The 21,974-nt window shown below is 38.2% G+C and overlaps 1 protein-coding gene across 1 annotated transcript; it reads left to right on the top strand.

Moving 5' to 3' along the window:
* Nucleotides 1–3,008: 3,008 nt before the first annotated feature.
* LOC121406492 (putative inorganic phosphate cotransporter) lies at nucleotides 3,009–21,292 on the top strand. The gene is made up of 9 exons (XM_041597503.1): nucleotides 3,009–3,174; nucleotides 3,769–4,002; nucleotides 4,832–4,919; nucleotides 12,490–12,585; nucleotides 14,878–14,999; nucleotides 16,343–16,498; nucleotides 17,615–17,747; nucleotides 19,403–19,644; nucleotides 20,615–21,292. The coding sequence occupies exons 1-9, from the start codon at nucleotides 3,040–3,042 to the stop codon at nucleotides 20,747–20,749; spliced, it is 1,341 nt and encodes a 446-aa protein (XP_041453437.1). The 5' UTR covers nucleotides 3,009–3,039; the 3' UTR covers nucleotides 20,750–21,292.
* The last annotated feature ends 682 nt before the right edge of the window (nucleotides 21,293–21,974 follow it).

The following is a 21,974-nucleotide window of genomic DNA, read 5'->3' as shown; positions in this document are numbered from 1 at the left end:
AATGAGACAAAAGATTCTGACAATTGTAGAGATTTCGGTACACTGTACCGAAAACATCGTTGGTAAGTTTGAAGCATTTTTTTATTGGTTTACTTTATAAATTCGTTATTATAATGATACTCTCCATGACGTGCACTGACTTGTTGGGAATATCAGATCAGGAGACGTTCATTGGATATCACAAAGAAGATTAATATAAACATGAAGGAAACGTCGTGAAACTATGTTCTTAAGTCTCCTCTGGCAAATGAAATTCAAATTGTCCCTATGTTGGAAAGAACAGTGTTACTGTGATTACAGTGTGCTGACAAAGTGGACTGTGTGAAAATATTATCCAGACTGCTATAATGCTCTAATTCAACAGTGTGGAAATATTTTCACACTGTGGACACTTCGACAGTGTGACTGTTCACAGCGTGTTCACATGGTCGACTATACGTGAATGTGCACTGTTGAAATGCTCAAATTTAACAATGTGAATGTGATTTCACAATTTGTTCCACACTGTGAACACACCGTAGCACACACTATGGGACACTGTCCTCTTTTCAGAAGGGTTATGTTTATGCATGAAAACACACTGACTTTTTTTGCAAAGAAATGCCAAAATGCCTTGCGCCATGCAAATTGAAAGAAACTGTTTAAGAATTGAGCAGTCTGATACTCGCATTCGAAATGTCAGTGATTTCGTCTAGAAGTAGAGTTGGATATTGATTATTTTCTTATATGTGAATATTTGCCAAATGAATATCAGTCTGACCCAAATTAATTGCATTTGCTATATAAAACGAAATTAGCGTTTAAAGACATTTCGCTCCAGGAAGCAAAATAATCTAAACGAGCGGAACAATGGAACCAGGGGTAACCAGTGCGAGGGAATTTCGATTCAACAGGAAGGTGTGGGGGGTGAAACCTGAAATGCGACTTACTGTTGTTGTTTTTTATATTAGGTCCTTTACAAAGCACTCTCCTTCCAGTACTCTTCTTTCATCTATCTTCTTTCCCCGTTTCTTTGTTATTTTCTCACTTTTCATTTTGACCTCTTAAATATAAAAAGACATTTGTCGGTCGACCCCATGTGACCATTTCCCTGTATCATGTGTATAATAACTTCAGGGCACAAAGGGCATGACTGAGATGTCTTGTTGTCTTCCTCTTTACTTTATTTTTCTCGATCTAGGTCAAGTTTTCGTTCAAATTCCACTCAAAATCTTTAGTGTTTATATAAATACATTAGCAAAATATACCGTGTAGCATTTTCAATAGCTACCTTTCTTCACTTTTTTCATTTTGCAGGGAACTTTGAGAAAAATTTTGAATAAATAATTCGGGGATTGCGTCATGGGTTCAGCAGAGTTCGAAAACCACAGTGATGGGGAGAACGACGTCGGGCGATATGGGAACGGTTCCTGCACGACCAAGGATGATGACTACGGTGACACGGAAAGCATGGCGCTCCTTGAGAAGAAACCGTTGCTGCAAAATAAGGATAACCTCAAACAAAGAAAACCTCAAGGTGATTATCGTGCGACTGCAATGCAGGATTCTTTTCAAATCAAACAAAATCAAATTAATTCAATTCACTAAAATTAAAATGAGTTTGTGAAATCCACTGCTTGCATTTAATGCAGAAAATTTGTTCTTTAAAATCTATTCAATGGTATAAGAAAAAGAGCAAACTAAGCAAACATAAAACAGAACGTCGTTTTATGGATCAAAATTATTCATGAATGTTGCTGGTAACTTTTTCTGATCTAAGTCTTGTAAGATCGTTTTGGGCCATTCTTTTGGGCCTCGCTTTCGATTTTTTTTTCCAAAAGAAATTACGCGAGCTGCCTCCGGCAAAAAATTTCTACATACGGCCATATGTTTAAGAGAGTATCTTTTTCGCCGAAAGAAAAGGTGTCCTGTGCCCCCACCCTCCATTTTCAACTTCGCTCCGCCGCCACTGATAAGTAACAAAGGAAATTAATTGCCTTCAGATGTCACACACGTGACCCCAAAACTCAAAAAGTTTCTGCCCCCTCTAAACCAAGGCTCTGGTATTAGCATTATTTTTTTTCTCCAAAGCTAGGTCTAATGTGCTTTGCATCTCACCAACTATGAATCCATAACAAGCATTAATAAAATAAATAATTATCAAAGCAAAAGTTCACACAAATGACCCACTGGTCATAAGTGTGACTAACAATGCTTTAGCCTGAACACAAAACATGCTATTGCAGGAATGTATCGATTATTTGACTCCAACCCTCCCTTGCTTATCAATGCTTTGTTTGATTATTTTTTTATTCAGCAAGAATAATAAAAATGTTTGAGGTTATTGGAATGTAACATTTAAATGTTGAAATTTTGAGATTTATAAGTGATTAAAGTCCAGATTTGTCATAAATATGGTCACACACGTGACTAAGAATGGTCCTTTTACGTATCCTACCTGCGTATGCTTTCAGCAGGAATAACCCGCATTCTGTCTGTGTACAATGTCTATTTTGTTTAAAGGGGTTTTCATTTTTTACCTTTTTAATTTAATAATGATAATAGCTGGGTTTATAAAGCGCTTTTTGCCTTAGGATAGAAAGCGCTGCTATTATTACTCCGGCTACCATCACCGGCGCTCAGTGCATTCAAGGAAATAATCCTACCGGGTACCCATTCGCCTCACCTGGGTTGAGTGCAGCACAGAGTGGATAAAATTCTTGCCGAAGGAAAACACGCCATGGCTAGGAATCGAACCTACGAACCTCTGTTTGAAAGGCAAGAGTCAGAACCACGACGAGTAATGATCATTCGTATATATATAGGTTTATAGAATGAAGAAATAATATGGATACTTGGAATACATAGTTCAATTTGAATTGAAATGAAATTTTGTTATTTTGGAGACGCGTTATGGTTTCCTCACAATTTTACGTCAACGTAGCAACACCATAATATCAAATGTTTACACTTTTTTGTTTTGTTTTAGGGAGGTGGTACGTCCCGAAACGCTACGAAATTTTGTTCATGGTCTTCGTAGGAAACGGCTTGTTGTACGCCATGCGGATCAATGTGAGCGTTACCATCGCCGCGATGACAAACGCCACATACACAACGTTCGATCATGGTGGAGGCTATAATCAAACTGTGGAAACGTGCCCCAAACCGAATAATTCGACTGAGTCCACGAATGAAGTATGATCTTTAGATACTTGTGAACGAACAAATTAAAATCGTGATAGTGAAAGAGAACCTGTAATAGAGACATTAATATGATAGCGAATGGGAAGAAAATTAAGAAAGAAATGAGGGAAAGGAGGAGGAGGAGAAGAGGTAGAAGAAGAAGAAGGAGGAGGAAGAGAAGAAGAAGATACTGAACAATGTTGTTTAATGTTGATTGATATCATAACTACCCTTAGTGCGCGATCCAAGGATTTCTTTTTTCTTTTTTTTGCATAATGTCAGTTTCTCGACATTATACGTATTCATTATCATTTCACATTTCCTTCGATCATGCCCAATGTTCCTTGTATTAAAATTAAAGTTGAAATTGCCCAGGAGACATATTCTTTAGACTGAAAATCACAAGGTTCCTAGATCTTTAGAAGTGAACTTTCACATTGGCACATTGGAGTGCGATAATGGCAGATATCTGAGCCAGGCTCTTCGTCAACCCTTGGGAATGTTGCACAGTGTCCAGGGAAAAAATGATGAGCCTTGTACATGAACTTATTATCTTAATTGAACATCATCATTTTTGTCATAATTTTTGTTTAAATGTATCTCTAGAACGGAGAATTCCTGTGGACGGCGCACCAGCAAGAACTCATCATCGCTGGGTTCTTCTACGGCTATTCCGTCTCACAGATTCCGGCAGGATGGCTTACGGATAAGATCGGAGGAACTCGGGTGTTCGGCTTCGGCATGTTCATATCCGGGATATCCAGTCTGCTAGGGCCTACAGCTGCTTGGATGGGACCGGAGTTTCTGCTTGCAATTCGGATCTTTTGTGGCTTTTTCGAGGTATAGTTCCCTTTTCTTGTATTAAAAGCCACTCACGTAAGTTCCATGACATTTTCTCCACCGATAATGCTCCGCTGTTAATTCCATACACCAAAGGAATGGCCAACTTTATCCCTGGATTATATACCCTATTCTAAACCTAACACAAACCGTATTGCAACTATTACCCTATTATCTTCAAGCCCCCTCACAAATGTACGAATGTAGGCGAACGCAGGGTGACGAATCCGGGGAAATGCACAAAATACATGCGAATTCGACGAATTCAAATAAAATTTCCGTCAAATCATGCGATCAGTAATTGTCAAATTTTATCAACGGGCGGTAAGCGAAGGATAAATGTGACATGCGAAGGATGTAGATTTTTCAGTTCACCTCTTTGAGTGAACTGCAGCCGAAGGTGAGCGAAGGGTTGATATAATCCAATAAGACGAACGAATAGTGAGCAATGGTTTGATATGGCGTCACCCTTCGTCCGCCTACATTCGGTCAGGTGTGATGGGGCTTTAAGGGTTCTTTCGAGATCGGACCACTTTCGCAAAAGCGCAGTTACCATTGAAAACGATCTTCAACAACTGCTTTTTGTTTCAAATAGAAAACAATACTTTATTCCAAGAATTGTTACGATTTTGATTCATACTGATTATGAATATCATAAATATAGATAACAATTACCAAATAATTTTATAAATAAAACAAATATCGTATCAGGAGAAAGTGGGCCGGACGATTGTACAGGGCACGCGCACACCATCTCCGAAAAATTGGGGCTGGGGGTATATCTGTCACACCCCCGGGATTTACGCCAGTGTTTGGTATGGTTTTACAGGGGGGTACAATGTCATCCCTGGGATCTATGTTTTCACGATGGTACCCCGGTGATCAAAACTCATATGGATTCGCTATTGCTATGTCAGGTAAGGAAATTAATGTATTAGTATAATAGTAGGAGTTGTAGTAGTAGTAGTAGTAGTAGTAGTAGTAGTTGTAGTAGTAGTAGTAATAGAAGTAGTAGTAGTAGTAGTATTAGTAGCAGTAGTAAAAGTAGTAGTAGTGTTACGATACTGCAACAAATAACAATCAAGAAATTGATGTATAAAGTTTAATTTCCTATCTTTTTTTTATTACAGGAAATAATTATACATAAATAAAACAAATAATGATCTTACATAAATCTCTTGAAGTGTCCGATGTAAAATCCCGAAGTGATGATACTATATCCAAGTAATAATCCAAATGATAAAATCCCAGTTGACTGGCGAAAATTCACAATGATGGCGATGATGAAACTGATGTTGAAGTCCGATGAATAATAAAAGTCACTGCAACGAGTTGAAATGTCCGTGAAGACGATGTTGATGATGATTAACAGTCAATTTCAGCAATCCATGGGTTGAAGCGTGTTCATTGAACAGGTTGATGATGTTGATGATCTCGATGAGAACTGATAATTTCTCTCTCAAAATAACTGCAAACAGTTCATTGATGCATAAACTGCTCTGATCTGATCTGGTGAAGTGATCTCATATGATGTGATGTGATCTCCTGCTCTCATATGATGTGATGATCAAGTGATCTAATATGATGTGATGATAATCTTGAAGAATCCGCCAGCTTTATATAGTTTGCAGCTATTCTTCTAGAACTCACTATTAAGGAAGGTTCTAGCATTTTCTTTAAAAAAACTTTCTCCTTTCAGGAGCAGTCAAAATCCAGAACACTCTTGAATGACCTCATTGAAATTAAGAGTGTCAATAGCATAGCTAAGCCTATTGTTCCTAATCTCTATTCAGAAATAACAATACAACTCCTTGGCCTTTTAAATAGGCAAGGCCTGCATAATAAAAAGACATTCTTGAATGTTCTTTACAATTCTTGGCTAACCTTAAAGGGAAATAACTAATAGATGAATGTAATTGCTTTTACAATTCTTCTAAAATTATTCTTATATGTAACACCTCCCCCACCGGAGAAAAGAAAGCTTTACCGTAGTAAAGGTTTCTTTAAGATTACTTTTTCTTTTAACTGTTCAAAGTCATCTTGATAAATCATTTACATTTATCGTGTACAAAAATATAGTACTTAACGAACATGTTAAAATAAATGAACATCAAAGATGTTTTCTTCAAATGACACACTTGGTCAAAATCATGAATAATTTCACTTTTTATACTCTTGAAAGAGCATCAGCAATTACATTATTCTTTCCCTTTATGTGTACAATTTTCAAAGGGAATGGTTGGAGCATTAGGCTCCATCTATACAGTCTTTGATTCTTTGTTTTGAATTTCTCCAAAAACACAAGAGGATTGTGGTCTGTATAGACTGTAATCTCTCCATTGGTTAGATACACCTCAAACTGCTGAAGGGCTAGTACGAGACTCAGGGCCTCTTTTTCAATAGTTGAATACTTCTTTTGAAACCGATTGAGTTTCTTAGAGAAGTAGCACACTGGTTTTTCGATGCCTTCTTCATCTTCTTGGAGCAATACTGCTCCTACTCCAACATCACATGCATCAATTGCTACTTTGAATGGCTTTGTGAAGTTTGGAGCTGCCAAAATAGGCTCATTCACCAAAATGGCCTTTAATTTCTCAAATGATCTTTGACATTCGTCAGACCAAACATACTTCACTTTTGCCTTCAGCAGGTTTGTCAGAGGACTAACCACTGTACTGAAATTTGGAACAAATTTCCTGTAGAAGCCACTCATACCTAAGAATCTGAGCAATTCTTTCTTAGTTGTGGGAATTGGGAAGTCTAAGATAGCTTGTATCTTGGCTTCTCTTGGTAGCACTTGCCCTTGACCAACCACATGACCAAGATATGTGACCTTTGCCTTGGCAAATTCACTCTTCATCAGATTCACTACTAGATTGGCTTTGTCCAGCCTGTCAAACAGTTCTCGCAAATGATTCAGATGATCATTCCAAGTATCACTGTATACTAGGATGTCGTCTATGTATACGACACAATTGTCAAGTCCGGCAATCACTTAATTTGTCAACCTTTGGAAGGTTGCTGGGGCATTTTTTATTCCAAAAGGCATGACTTTGCATTGAAATAAGCCTTCGGGTGTGACAAAGGCTGATATCTCTTTGGCTCGGTCAGTCAGTGGCACTTGCCGATATCCTTTAAGCAAGTCTATCTTTGTGATATAGGCAGAATTTCCAACCCTATCAATACAATCTTCTAACCTAGGAATTGGATACGAGTCAGTCTTAGTTACTGCATTTACCTTCCGGTAATCAATGCAAAATCTCTGAGAGCCGTCTGGCTTTGGAACCATTACAATGGGAGAACTCCAACTACTCTGACTCGGTTCGATTATGTCATTATCTAACATAAACTGTATTTCCTTATTCACCATTTCCAACTTGCTTGGATTGAGCCTATAAGGATTCTGTTTGATAGGTCTTACATCACCTACGTCTACATCATGTACAGTTAAAGGTGTACGACCTGGTTTGTCTTTACATACATTCTCATATTCTCTTAACAGGCCAGATATATCATTTCTCTGATCTTCAGGCAGGTGTTTTAATGCCTCATCCATATTTCCTAACATCTCTGAGTTAGACAACTTTACACCACATGGTTCGTTCTTAGATACATCTGTATAAGACAATTCATTATCTGTCTTTTCATAGCATTCTTCTTCATGTACATTTACATGTTTTTCTTCTTCTTTAACCTGTGTTGTACCTATTGGCTGACTAGCCTCTCGCTCAAAGTATTCTTTTAACATGTTTACATGACAAACTCTTTGAGACTTTCTTCGATCAGGGGTACTGATCACATAGTTGACATCATTCAATTTCTTTTTGACTATGTAGGGACCACTAAACCTAGCTTTCAAGGGCTCACCTTGCAAAGGCAACAACACTAACACTTTGTCTCCAGGCTTGAAACTTCGCTCTTTTGCATTTTTGTCAGCTTGAGCTTTCATTTTTCCCTGCGACTCTTTCAAGTGTTCCTTAGCCACATCACAAGCTTTTGAGAGCCTTTCTCTAAACTTTGACACATAGTCTAGAAGGTTTACATCATCATCCTGAACCATAAACCTCTCTTTGATAAGCTTTAGAGGACCCCTAACCTCATGACCATAGACCAATTCAAATGGACTGAAACCTGTGGACTCATTCGGGGAATCCCTGGTTGCAAACAGTAGGAATGAGATCCCTTTATCCCAGTCATCGGGATAGTCTTCACAATAAGCCCTAATCATGGTCTTCAAAGTCTGATGATAGCGTTCTAACGCTCCTTGGGACTGTGGGTGATAAGCAGAGGACTTGATCTGCTTTATTCCCAACTCCTTCATAACTTGCTGAAATATTCCTGACATGAAATTTGACCCTTGATCAGATTGAATTTCCTTCGGCAAACCGTACCTAGTGAAAAACTGCACTAACGCCTGCACCACTGTCTTTGCAGTGATACTCCTCAAAGGTATCGCCTCTGTAGACAAGTCCATAATCGTCAGGAGAAATCTGTGACCCGACCTCGTTCTGGGTAAGGGTCCGACACAATCAACAAGAACCCTAGTAAAAGGTTCATCAAATGCAGGAATGGGTATCAATGGAGCAGGCTTGATAGAAGGCTGTGCCTTACCAATAATCTGACATGTGTGACATGTCTTACAGAAATGCACAACATCTTTGTGCATCTTAGGCCAATAGAAATGCCTCATAATTCTATCTTCTGTCTTCCGAATACCGACATGACCTGCCATAGGTAACTCATGAGCCATTTTCAGAATATCTGTGCGGTAACAAGGAGGAACTACAACCTGGTGAATTATACACCAATCTTCATCAGCTGGTCTCCGGGGAGGTCTCCATTTCCTCATCAAAATGTCATCTTTGACATAAAAGCACTCAGGAACCTTATCAGCCTCAGCCTCAGAACATGCTTTCTGTGACAAGCTTTTTAATTCTGGGTCTGCCTGTTGTGCCTGTACAAGGGAGGATTTACTAAACAAACTACCATTGTTAGCAACAGAGCCTTCAACACTATCCCCATTCAAATCCTTGAAAAAGGTTTCAGCTAACCAGATATCAGTACTCTCCTCTACATCAGCAGAATCCGCATCATCCTTTTCAGCTCTACGAGTCTGAGACCTAGTAACAACACAATCCGGGAAAATCCCTGGAAAATCTTCCTGCAACAATTCAGTTTCAGCTACCTCAACGGGCTTCTCTGAAACCACTGGAGATGCAACAACTTTATCTCCAGCCAAGTCGTTACCTAACAAGAAATCAACACCTTTCATGGGTAATTCTGGAACGACACCAACAGTCACAGGACCACTAACTAGGTCACACTTTAAGTCGACCTTATGCAAAGGAACCGACATGAAATTTGGGCCAATACCTTGAACTAAGACGTTGGCATTCTCTGAACTCTCCGGAGGAAGAGCCGAATCCCCTGGCACCATCAGGGACTGTGCAGCCCCTGTATCCCTAAGGATCACCACTGACCTACCAGCAGCACCAGTCGAACAAGGGGATACTTCACCATCATGCAAAAAACTTCTAAAAGTTTCATCAACCTGCTTGACTTTATCAGCAAATACTAGAGAAACACTCTCAACATCTTGATTGGGCTCTGATGGAACAAACTCCATCGAGGGAACACTTGTTTGCTTGACAAAACCCATGTCTTTCTTAGTTTTGGTTGGCATTCCAACCAATTTCCAACATGATTCTTTCAAATGTCCCGATTTATGACAATGAGTACAAATTTTGGAACTACGACTCTCAGACCGTTTGGTTGATTCTGTGCCCCCACTAGCCTGATTCTTATTAACGTCTTTGTCCTTGCTTGCATATTTTCCCTCACTAGGTTTATTGTGGGATTCAAATGACCCTTTACCTTTCTTTTTCCAATAATTCTTGAAAGGAGGCCTATCTCCACTACCTTTATGTGTGACCTCAAATTCATCAGCTACTATGGCTGCTTTACTGACTTCAGTAACTCTATGGTCATCTAAGTGAGATTTAATGCCAAAAGGAAGACTCTTTTTGAATTCTTCTAGGAGGACAACTTCCCTAAGGTGAACAAAATCTTTGTCAACTTTCAGTGATCTATACCACTTATCGAACATCATCTCTTGTTCCCTAGCAAATTCAACATATGTCTGGCCTGACTGTCTTTGCATGTTCCTAAATTTATGTCTGTACGCTTCTGGTACCAACTCATATGCATTGAGAATTGTTTCTTTTACTGTAGCATAGTCACATGATTGCGTTTCAGAGAGTGAAGAATAGACTTTTGCAGCCTTTCCAACAAAAACACTTTGGAGGAGAAGAGTCCAGTATTCCTCGGGCCAATTCAGTCTCTTGGCCACTTTTTCAAATGACACAAAATATGTATCAACTCCCTCTTCATCAAATTTTGGCACAAGGCGAATGTTTTTCGCCACATCAAAGCCTTGGGGAGATTTACCTTTAACAAAGTTAGTATTTGCATGAGCTAACTCCATTTCTTTCAACTTTAACTGGTACTCCAATCTCATTTTCTCCATTTCAATGTTTTCTCTCATTTTCATTTCCTCCTTTTCAAGGTTTTCTTTCATTTTCATTTCCATCTCAAACTTTGCCAGTTGAATCTGAGCATCATCTGAAACAGTAACAGAAGTCTCAGACTCCTCTGTAAGCTTCATGTGACTAGCTAACAAGTCAATTATCTCTGCCTTCTTTAATCCTGGGGCTAGAGATACACCCAAATGATCACAAACTGTTATCAAATCATCCTTCTTCAGTGACTTCAAATGATCATATGACAATTCTGTCATTGTAAGAAATTCTTCAACATCAAATGTAGCCATAGTGAATATACACAAATACAAGCAAGTAATAACACAGTACAGTATATTCTAGAACTTTCCAAAATGTTTCCAATTCAAATTGGCTTTTGTTTCAAATTGACTTTCGTCTCAAATTGGCTTTCGTTTCCTGAAAAACTGTTTTTAATTTCAAATTGGCTTATACAAATTTGGTTTTGTTTCAAAATTGCCTTGGCTTGTACAAATTTGGTTTTCGTTTCCCGGACAAGCCCCCAAAATTATTTGTTACGATACTGCAACAAATAACAATCAAGAAATTGATGTATAAAGTTTAATTTCCTTTCTTTTTTTTATTACAGGAAATAATTATACATAAATAAAACAAATAATGATCTTACATAAATCTCTTGAAGTGTCCGATGTAAAATCCCGAAGTGATGATACTATATCCAAGTAATAATCCAAATGATAAAATCCCAGTTGACTGGCGAAAATTCACAATGATGGCGATGATGAAACTGATGTTGAAGTCCGATGAATAATAAAAGTCACTGCAACGAGTTGAAATGTCCGTGAAGACGATGTTGATGATGATTAACAGTCAATTTCAGCAATCCATGGGTTGAAGCGTGTTCATTGAACAGGTTGATGATGTTGATGATCTCGATGAGAACTGATAATTTCTCTCTCAAAATAACTGCAAACAGTTCATTGATGCATAAACTGCTCTGATCTGATCTGGTGAAGTGATCTCATATGATGTGATGTGATCTCCTGCTCTCATATGATGTGATGATCAAGTGATCTAATATGATGTGATGATAATCTTGAAGAATCCGCCAGCTTTATATAGTTTGCAGCTATTCTTCTAGAACTCACTATTAAGGAAGGTTCTAGCATTTTCTTTAAAAAAACTTTCTCCTTTCAGGAGCAGTCAAAATCCAGAACACTCTTGAATGACCTCATTGAAATTAAGAGTGTCAATAGCATAGCTAAGCCTATTGTTCCTAATCTCTATTCAGAAATAACAATACAACTCCTTGGCCTTTTAAATAGGCAAGGCCTGCATAATAAAAAGACATTCTTGAATGTTCTTTACAATTCTTGGCTAACCTTAAAGGGAAATAACTAATAGATGAATGTAATTGCTTTTAAAATTCTTTTACAATTATTCTTATATGTAACAGTAGTAGTACTAGTAGTATTAGTAGTAGTAGTAGTAGAAGTAGTAGTAGTAGTAGTATAAGTAGAAGTAGTAGTAGTAGTAGTAGTAGTAGTAGTAGTAGTAGTAGTAGAAGTAGTAGTAGTAGTAGTAGTAGTAGTAGTATAAAGGTATGTATAACTGTATAAGTATTTCAAGCAAGCAAAAACCGGGAAAAAATCAGCCCGGAGAATGAAAAACCTAGTGTACATATACAAAAATAGCAAATTCAATATAATTTCAGTCGTAAGTTTATTACTTTTAAATATAAAACCCATCTTCTACTAAAAATCGATAAACTTTTCTTGAAAGATTACAAATATAAAACTTTGTAGACAACATGCTATAGTTTTGGATACTATTTAGTAAAAAAAACCCACATTTTGAGGGCAATGAATGCATTTTATAGCTCCACATTTCATAATAAATTCAAACATTAAACCTACTGATGGTAGGCAATGAAACAGTTTTCCCTCAATGTCATTTCTTACATTTCAAGGTGCCAAATTTGGAACTTTCTTTGGGACTATCATCTCCGGAATGTTATCCGGTACAAATTTTCTTGGAGGATGGCCCTCAACTTACTATTTCTTTGGTAAGTTTTCATTACTAGCGCTCATAGAAATTGAAAGACATGCTAACGCAACAAAGATAATAATCACCCCCCCCCCCTCTCTCTGTCTCTGAAATATTCACATACACCCTCGCACATACTTTCTCGTTATTCTCACTGTATGTAGACATGATAGAGGTGTCCATCTCCATATCTCTATCTGACACCTCAAGCACCTTTTATACCTTTGTTTTATACCCTAGTGCACACACACGCTCAAACGCCCACATGCACCCCCTCCACACACACACACACACACACACACACACCCCACAATCTAACACTCACCTTTACGCACCAGGATATACACACCCTCACACGCCGCAAGCACCAACGCACACATCCTCCTGGGTCCCGTAACACAGAGGTTAGCGATAAATCGTACGCTTGCTTTTTACGATTGATTGTACATTGTAGTCAATGATATCAATCGTAGAAAGATGTTTAACGATCATTGCTAAGGTTTGTGTTACTGGCCTCTGTAAAAGCTGAAAGCTATACTTTAAGAAGCACAATACGCGACTGGGCGCACATTCTAAAGAAAGTTTCTCTGCTATTGTAAACTCATTTCATGCGTGCATTCAGGAACCAGAGTCAATCTGACTTTTATTTAAGGCACAGGCAATCTTCTTCTTTTTTTCGAGGCGTAACTGAGGATGTTTATCAAAGTTTTCATTACAGCCCTTTGATATCAGTTTATGTTAGAGACCTGCATTCACCTCTTCGTTATACAATGCGTATCAAAAAAAGTTTACACTTGAAATAGTTATGCGAATAAAAGTAGACCTTAATCATGAATAACACGTGGAATTTAGCTAGTAAAATTGATTTGAAGATATCTTTTACCTTTTTTAACTTGTTTCCTTGCCCAAACCACTTCGAGGAGTGCATTGCGCCCCACCCCACTCCCCCATACACCGAGGCCATTGTGACGATATTTGCTTTACACTGAGCTGTGATTTACATAATATGGCTTAGGCTTGATTTTCATTTTGTTAATCATTGTCAAGCTTGGGAAAAGTGTGGAGAAACAAGTATTAAATCAAAAATGAAATGTAAACCCACTTTAAATGATAAAAACTTAGTAAAAAAAATGCTAGAGATGTCTGGTATAAAATTTTGTTCAGATTCAGTTATGTCCTCAGATCCAGCTGGAACAAAAAGGGTAAAGGTTGTGTTTACTTAAGTGTTGAAATTTCAATTTGGGTGACAAACTTGTTAGAAATGCTTGAATGTATCCGTTTCACTTCAATTGACTAAAAGAGCAAGGGAAATGTATGAGAAATGTTTCGCAAGGCAAGTTTGATTTCGCCCTTTTTCCTTGACACAGCGTACAAACGAGCATTTCTGCGCAAACAGATTTCTGCGAGCTTTACAAAAATTGACAATGCTCACTCAAGTGTAACATTCTGTCAAAACTTTTACTTTCATTGGAAAGATGAGACCCAAACCCAAGATTATATCTGAAAAAATTACCCACATGTTGTATATTTTAATTCCCAGGGCTTTTTCAAGGTGTAAACTTTTTTTGATACGCACTGTATAGGAGGCTTAGTCCATGTAGGCCTATATTTCGAGGTTCCCCACTCCTTTAATTTATTCACAATGCACCTCTCTTCCTATGTACAAATCCTTTGTCTTCAACCAGGCCTATTGATGTAAAAGAGATGATGAAAACAATTACTTTGAATTTACATTTCGTATACTTTCTTAATTCCCAAGGAGGTGTTTATTTTAAAACCAATTTTTTTAATTTACCTTGTGAAGTTGAGAGTTAGAAAAATTATGATCTTCATGCAAAGTAATGTGAAAACTTTAATTGACATTCTTGTCAATCTTTCACTATAGGCATAGGTTTGGCGTTGCGTGTAACAGGGAGGTGTTAGGAAGGATCAAGATAAAGCTGCTTTCCTTTGATCCCATGCTCGACACCGCCGATAAGTCATGCGTTGATCAAACATCTTTCCACCAAGTGGTCAGATATAACGCAGTATACTCATCAGAACATCGTATCCCGACAACTGTACGCTAACCCTTTTCATGTTCCTTGTCAGTGGTTTGAAATGTAATGGGTTAAGAGGCTAAACGCAAACATTTCGTATTTTATCAGCTGCAAAAATACATAAAAAACCAAGTGATTATACGTTTTAGAATCAATCAAGGAGTTTTGCATTAATTACAAGAGCTACAGCTCCTTCCTAACTCTCTGCTTGTATTGATATTTACATCGTCAGCCCACAAAGCTGTGTAACTTTATTCATGTCACCTGCCTAGGCACTATTACCGTTACGTGGGCATTCCTGTGGTCTGCTCTGATCTATGAAAGCCCACACCTTCATCCACGGCTCTCAAGAGAAGAATTTGACTATCTTTCGTCAGCTGCAGTTACAGAAAAGGTAAAGACATCTCTTATGACACCATTTTGGTAGAAACTAAAGATTAGGATTAAGGGAAATAAGTAAGTCTTATTTAATAAAAATTGCCACACAGGTAACTGTCGATCGTTCATTTTCTTTTCATTTCCGTATCGTGATGATTCCTTGTTTCCCATAACTCGGCTGTAAGAAAATCCACAATTTACCCCTTGCTCAACTCAATTGAGGCGGGGGGTGGCTTGGATGGCACTTCCCCATCCCTTAAAAAAAGTTACAGGATTAAGGGGGTGTAAGAGAGCTAAAAAGAGAAGAAAAAATAAATGTGGTATTTCTGATTTGTCAAAATGTACAAAAAAATATATATTTCTCATCTTATAAGAAGGTAAATTATTGCTCGCTCGCCACCCTTGATAAAATCCAGCCCATAATGCAACTCAAAATGTTGCCTCAAAAATTCACCAATCTAGGCTTTCGTAATAAGAGTTTTTGCAAACGCGACGCAGAATAATATGCTTTCCTAACTGCATTGTCAATGTTTCAATGCCCTTCATGCCAACCGAGTCTTTGTCGAGGGTTGGTGAATCGAAACAGTAGTTTCGTCCTGGACTCTTGACAAACGACACAACATATTTGTGATTTCTCGTCAGCTCCAAACACATAGGACGAAACTGATGTTCCAATTCACAATTTTTTTGACAAAAGACCTCCTAGTTTTTTCATTGTGATTTGACATGCTGTTCTTGGATTCGTTGTGCGTCGTGGTGCAAAAACAACAAAAAACTCCCGAGTACAGAAAAGGTAAATTGTCAATTCGGTGGATCAATAATACGGTTCGCCAAAGGTTGCCGCGGACAGGCCGAAATTGGCAATGCCCCATGGGTAAAAGTCGACATAATGATGTTGCGCGCGCTAATATTATGTGCATGCAAGTTCTGTGATTGTTCAGCGCTGGCCGACGCGGCTTGGCCGGATATGCTGTTTGCGAGGGTCAATGAGGTGGGGGACAACTTTGCCCGCATATTTCTGTACGAAATTTAGACCGTTTTGGTGAATTCCTGCTATATGGTTTTCATTTTTGAAGCATCACAGTCACAATAGAGTAGACTATTACTGTGCGTGGTCTGTGCCTGCGCGCGATGTCGACCGCGAATTAGACAATAGCATGTTCGCTGCAAACGATAGATGGCGCACCATATTGTAAATCCATCGAATTGGACAGAATAACAGAAAAACATAATACATTACCCTATAGATAAATTGACAAATTATCTACATTATAATTTTGACAAAGTACTTGTGTAATATCGTTTATTCATTCACCGATCGTAAAAATCTTCATTTCTCATTACTTCTTACTTTTGTAGACGGGTAAGATTGCAATACCCGTGAAGTCTATCATACTCTCAATACCAGTCTGGGCTATCATCATCTGCTCATTTGTTGGAACGTGGGCAAACAACGTCGTCTTTACAAACCAACCTATCTATCTTAAACACGTTCAAGGCATGAACATTGAATTGGTAAGCCAGTATTAAGGTAAAACTTTGAAAGACCACCTTCAAGGGCAACCTGAAAACATACTTTTATAAAAGTGTTTTTTGATAGACATTGACTTATTGTTCAGACATGTATTACAATGTACTTTTAATTGTTTATGTTGTTCTGCTCTGAAGCACCTCGAGCATCTAATCAAGATGGAAAGTGCGCTATATAAATCTTATGTATTATTATTATTAAAGAGATCCAATTTGTTGGATAAATTTATGGAAAGTATTTCAAAGGGTTTTCTTAACTTCCAACAATTGAAATTGATTTAGATTTGATAAATCGGCGTTAATTCTATGTTTAGTTTATTTACTGTATAATGCCTTCTGCTATTCATAAATTTGATATTTATTTATAAACAAACATGCACGCCTGTTTGTGTGTGTAAGAATTAGTATTATATATCTAAGTACTATACTTGCTTTTATAGCGCTTAACACTTACTTTATCAGAAGTCTCTATGAGCGCTTAACAGTAATGCAGCATCATTATCTTGGCTCTAGCAGAGAAACTGTTACACATACTGCGTTCCTGGGAATAAATTCCTCAGGTTCCAAGTCACCTCACCTGCGTTGAGTAAAGCACAATGTGGATACATTTTTTTTTTTTGCTGAAGGAGAAAAAACGCCATGGCTTGGAAGCGAAACCACGTCCATAAGATTGAAAGACGAGAATCATAACAACTAAATCATGACACCCCCTGCATGTGACAGCACCGTGGTGTATAGCGGTTCTGACTCTCGCCTTGTAATCACAGGGTCGTGTGTTCGAATCCCACCACGGCCTAGCGTCCTTTGGCAAGGCGTCAATCCACACTTTGCCACTCTCACCCAGGTACTAATTGGGTACCGGTAGGAAACAGCCGTCATTGTGGTTGGTTTAGCAAGTGTGCGCCTAACAGGCTGCTTGAAATGTTATGAATCCAGTGGCCGGGTAATAATAATTGTGAAGCGTTTTGAGCAGTCGTAGATTGATAAAGCGCTATATAAATGCCAATTATTATTGTTGTTGTTATTATTATTATTGTTTATTATATGAATAAATATTATATTCATGTTTATGAATACATATTATATCTTTATCAATCACAGATCGGTATCCTCTCTTCCATTCCCTTCCTGGCTGAAGGGGGTATGCTGGTTTTATGTAGCAAACTCGCAATCAAATTAATCAACGACAAAACACTCAGCGTGGTAGCCACTAGGAAACTCTTAACTGCAATAGGTATGACAATCCTTCCTGTACTCTGTATGCCATTCGAAGTTCGAACGTTTAATATCTTCTCGCGGGCCAGGGGACAAAGGTTAGAGATCTGATCGCTGATTTTTAAAGAGCAATTTTGATTGGTTCCTATAGTCAAGTCTACTGATCGCATGCGCATGCAACGATTTCAGATAAATATTGTTTGTACTTTCTTATATCAACAATTCATTAATTTCCTGGTGGATGTTTCATAAAGCTGTCCGTAAGTAAAGAGCGACTTTAAGAACGGCTGATGATCCTCTCTTGTGGCAAATGGTATATTGATTGGCGATAGTTAAGCGCGTAAGAAAGATTCACCAGTCGTTCTTAAAGTCGCTCTTAACTTACGAACATCATTATGAAACGGCTCCCAGGTGTAAATTTCGGAGAAACTCAAATTCATTTTTCCAAAAGAAAAATTCCTTTCGCCCCACCACTGGGGCAAAATACCCCCCCCCCCCATCGTCACTCTTCATCCCATGTCTGTCTTGTCGTTTTCCGCTTGTCGTTCCTGACCATCTTTATGACGACTTATAAACAACACCCGGTCTAAACGTTATTTATCCAACTACCACGGACAATGCAATGACCATCTTTATGACGACTTATTGTACTTTCTTATATCAACGACAATTCATTAATTTCAAGGACGGTGTAAATTCCGGAGAAACTCGTATTTATTTTTCCAAAAGAAAAATCTCTTTCGCCCCACCACGGGGGCAAAATGAACCCCATTTTATGGCACTCTCCATCCCATGCCTGTCTTGTCGTTTCCGCTTGTAGTTCCTGACCATCTTTATGACTACTTGTAAACAGTACCCGGCATGAACCAAACCAATGGAATTGGTCATAAAGCGTGTGATAAAAAAATATGTAACTTTCAACTGGGGCAAAATGGAACATACTTGGAGCAAAATGGTTCTATTGTGCCCAATGGTGTATTTTCTTACAAAAGTTTTACTTGCAAAATCCCTGAAGCAAAGAAGGCATGCAAAAACGTGTGTGTAACGTTGATATCCTTATGATTCGTATATACGAATATTTTATCAACATTGATACATCAAGGTAATTTACAGCTCTACAATCATCCCCTTATCTTAGTTCACGAGGGGGCAATTTTATTTTGAAGAGCCGTCACTCGGAAGTGCTCAGATGTGACTATAGATAATGACTAGAATGCCTTGTGGTGATCACGGAGACAATGCTTATGCATTTCATATACCTAATTTCATACTGCTCTTTAAATGCCGATTCGTTATTTTTGTATATTTCTACCGGATTTATAAAGTTGTCAAAGCTTTTATTTGTTTGAAAAAAAATATTGAAATAATAATTCCATTGAATTAAATAACGATAACGATATCCGGTGAAATATTATTTTTATACTTAGTTTGCCTATCATTGTTCACCTAATATTGATAAATGGCGCACTCATCGTTAACCCAACCTGCTCCGAAATAATTTATTCTATTAAAAACAGTGAGGAAATCTACTTTGGATATGAAAGTAGTGAAAGGCAATATAATAGAGATTTTTCATTGGAAATGTATGTATAAAGCCAAAGAAAATGTTTGTATAAAGCCAAAGAAAACTATGAAAAATCGCAAAAAGTAGTCAATAATAGTGCTCTATTTCAGGTCTTGGGCTCACCGCCGGATCATTCCTGCTGTTGGCCTATGTGGGATGCAACAGCGCCCTCTCAGTCGTCTTGATGATCAGTGCAACAGGGTTCAACGGTATCGCCTCCAGTGGTTACTACGTCAACCTCATGGACATCGCTCCCAGGTTTGCAGGTAGTCTCCTCGGCTTTGTCAACACCTCATCGGCCATATCCGGTGCCTTGACACCGTATGTTATTGGTGTCTTCACGACAAATCAGGTGAATGGACCTTTCCTTTCCATTTTATTCGACATATTTCATTAAACGTAAGGGATTCTACAGAATATGGGACTAGAGGTCATCAAAAAATGATTCATCGTGCCGTCCTCCTCGGGACATGCGTTTGATCCAATCGCCAATAGTTTTAATTACCAAACATGCCAAAGGTACCTAATAATTCATTGTCGAAAAATTGTGAACCTGAACAGTAATTTCGCCATAGATTTACTTCTTGTATCCTCTTTTCGTTGGTGAGAGGCAGACAAACACTCGGGTGACAATGTCCCGCCGCGAACCTAGATGCGAATAACAAAGCAACGTCTATGATCGGACGTGATACTGAAATGATTGATTGGTTTGCATTTGACATTAATGTGTACATAATATGATATTCATAGCATTGTATTATTATCAGTTTTTCATATTTTGCATTTACTATACGGGGAAACTCTACAACGCATCGATTTCTTTGAAAATGCAATTAAAATCATAATGGAGAGCCGAAAGTCTTATGTCGAAAGTTGGTGGAATGGGACAGCAGATCATCAAAACATTTGCACCGGACGAACATTAAATCTCGCAAATATGTCGTTGTCCATGCAGGGTCAAGAAATTCCAACGCTGTCCCAACTTTTGACAAAAGCCTCTTCGCTCTCTATTGAGATTGACTTGAATTCTCAAAGGAATTGGTGTACAGAGTTTTCCCGTAGTGAATTCTAAAAGTCAGAAATGTACAGAGTTCGGCCAGCCCGGTCCCAAAGGGTTACCAACATGGCGCAATTTATTTTAAATGGGCTTACATAAGCATTATGCGCCATGTTGGTAACCCTTTGGAATCGAGTTGGCCGAACTCTATTAATGGCTCTGGCAGTGTTCGTATTGACTCCCTCTAGGTTCGTTGGCATACCCTAAAGGATCCATTTAGGATCTTGACTTTAATCCTTCATTCATCTTTTATTTCACTTTTCAGGCTGACATTCTTGGATGGCAGACCGTCTTCTTCATTTCAACTGGACTGACTCTGCTAGCTGCACTCGTGTACAGTATCCTTGGATCTGGTGAAGTGCAAGAATGGGCTAAATCATCTAATGAAGAAACCTTGTGAAGTTCACCCAAGTGGGAATTATTCTCATTCCATGAGACTGTGCTTGCTCACTTCATGTTTAACCAACGTTGGGTTGTACGCTTCCAATTAAGCATGCATACTCTGTTTTCTTTAATCAAGATGTTTGTCTACGTCGAGTTACGACTTCCGCCTAGCCCACACCACTCTTCAGTGTAAAGTGAGATGTACCCCAGCCCATTTGACTCAGTTGCGGTAAATGATCATTAGGTATGAGGGAAGAAACAAGGACAATCGGCCTCAAGGACCATTTGCCTCGTAGGAAGAACCCATGTTTCATTCGAATCGTAACTGTAAAAGTCAACTAGAAAGTCAACCACGATTTCTATCTCGTCTGTCGTTAAAATTTTTAGTTTCTTTTTTGCATAAAGAGAGGAAACTAGCTACCATGACAACTTGACAACTACGACAAGAAACTGGATGTGTTGCTCAGAGCATTAAGTGATATCCCTCATTATAAACCATAAATAATAATAATAGGCATTTATATTGCACCATCTATTTAAAATAATCTATTCCGAGGCGCATTGTTCTTAGAATTGTTACCCTAGCTTTAGCTCTAGTTGCCTTTCAGCGCTCAGTGCATTCAAGGAATTAATCCTGCCGGGTACCAATTCACCTCACCTGAGTTGAGTGCAGCACAATGTAAATAAATTTCTTGCTGAAGGAAATTACACCGTGGCTTGGATTTGAACCCACGGCTCTCTGTTTCAAAGTCAGTAGACTACTAGTAATCCCTTGGGCCACAACGCTCCACATAAAGATATCAGTAACGCTTTCTGAGCACTGCTGAAATGGATATTCTTTTAAATATCCGCCCATGACAAACTGATCATATCTGACACAGTTCGTCTCGTGACTGTGTGGAATCATGTGACATCTGGTGACTGTATATTATGAAACATGTTATCGTAATAAAATTGCAATTACAGCTTGTAGCTACTGAAATAATTCTTTTCGATATGCTGATAGATAGTAAACTTGTTATAAAAATTGTGTTTTTTTTTGTTGCACAAGTCTTTTTTATGAAAGAAGATGCAGTATAAAGTCATCACTGTTGAAGTTTATTGAGGTTTTCGCTTCAATAATGTACAAATTACAGTTTACATGATCGAAAACACGTACAAACAGTTCCCGATGTCAACCAAAATAGGCTATTAACAGAGTTTAATATATGAAGCACACTTACAAGATACACTTTATTGTT

Source organism: Lytechinus variegatus, chromosome 1, assembly GCF_018143015.1.
Source record: "Lytechinus variegatus isolate NC3 chromosome 1, Lvar_3.0, whole genome shotgun sequence".
NCBI lineage: Eukaryota > Metazoa > Echinodermata > Echinoidea > Temnopleuroida > Toxopneustidae > Lytechinus > Lytechinus variegatus.
The sequence above is the reverse complement of the archived record's forward strand: the minus strand, read 5'-3'. Positions and strand labels throughout refer to the sequence as shown.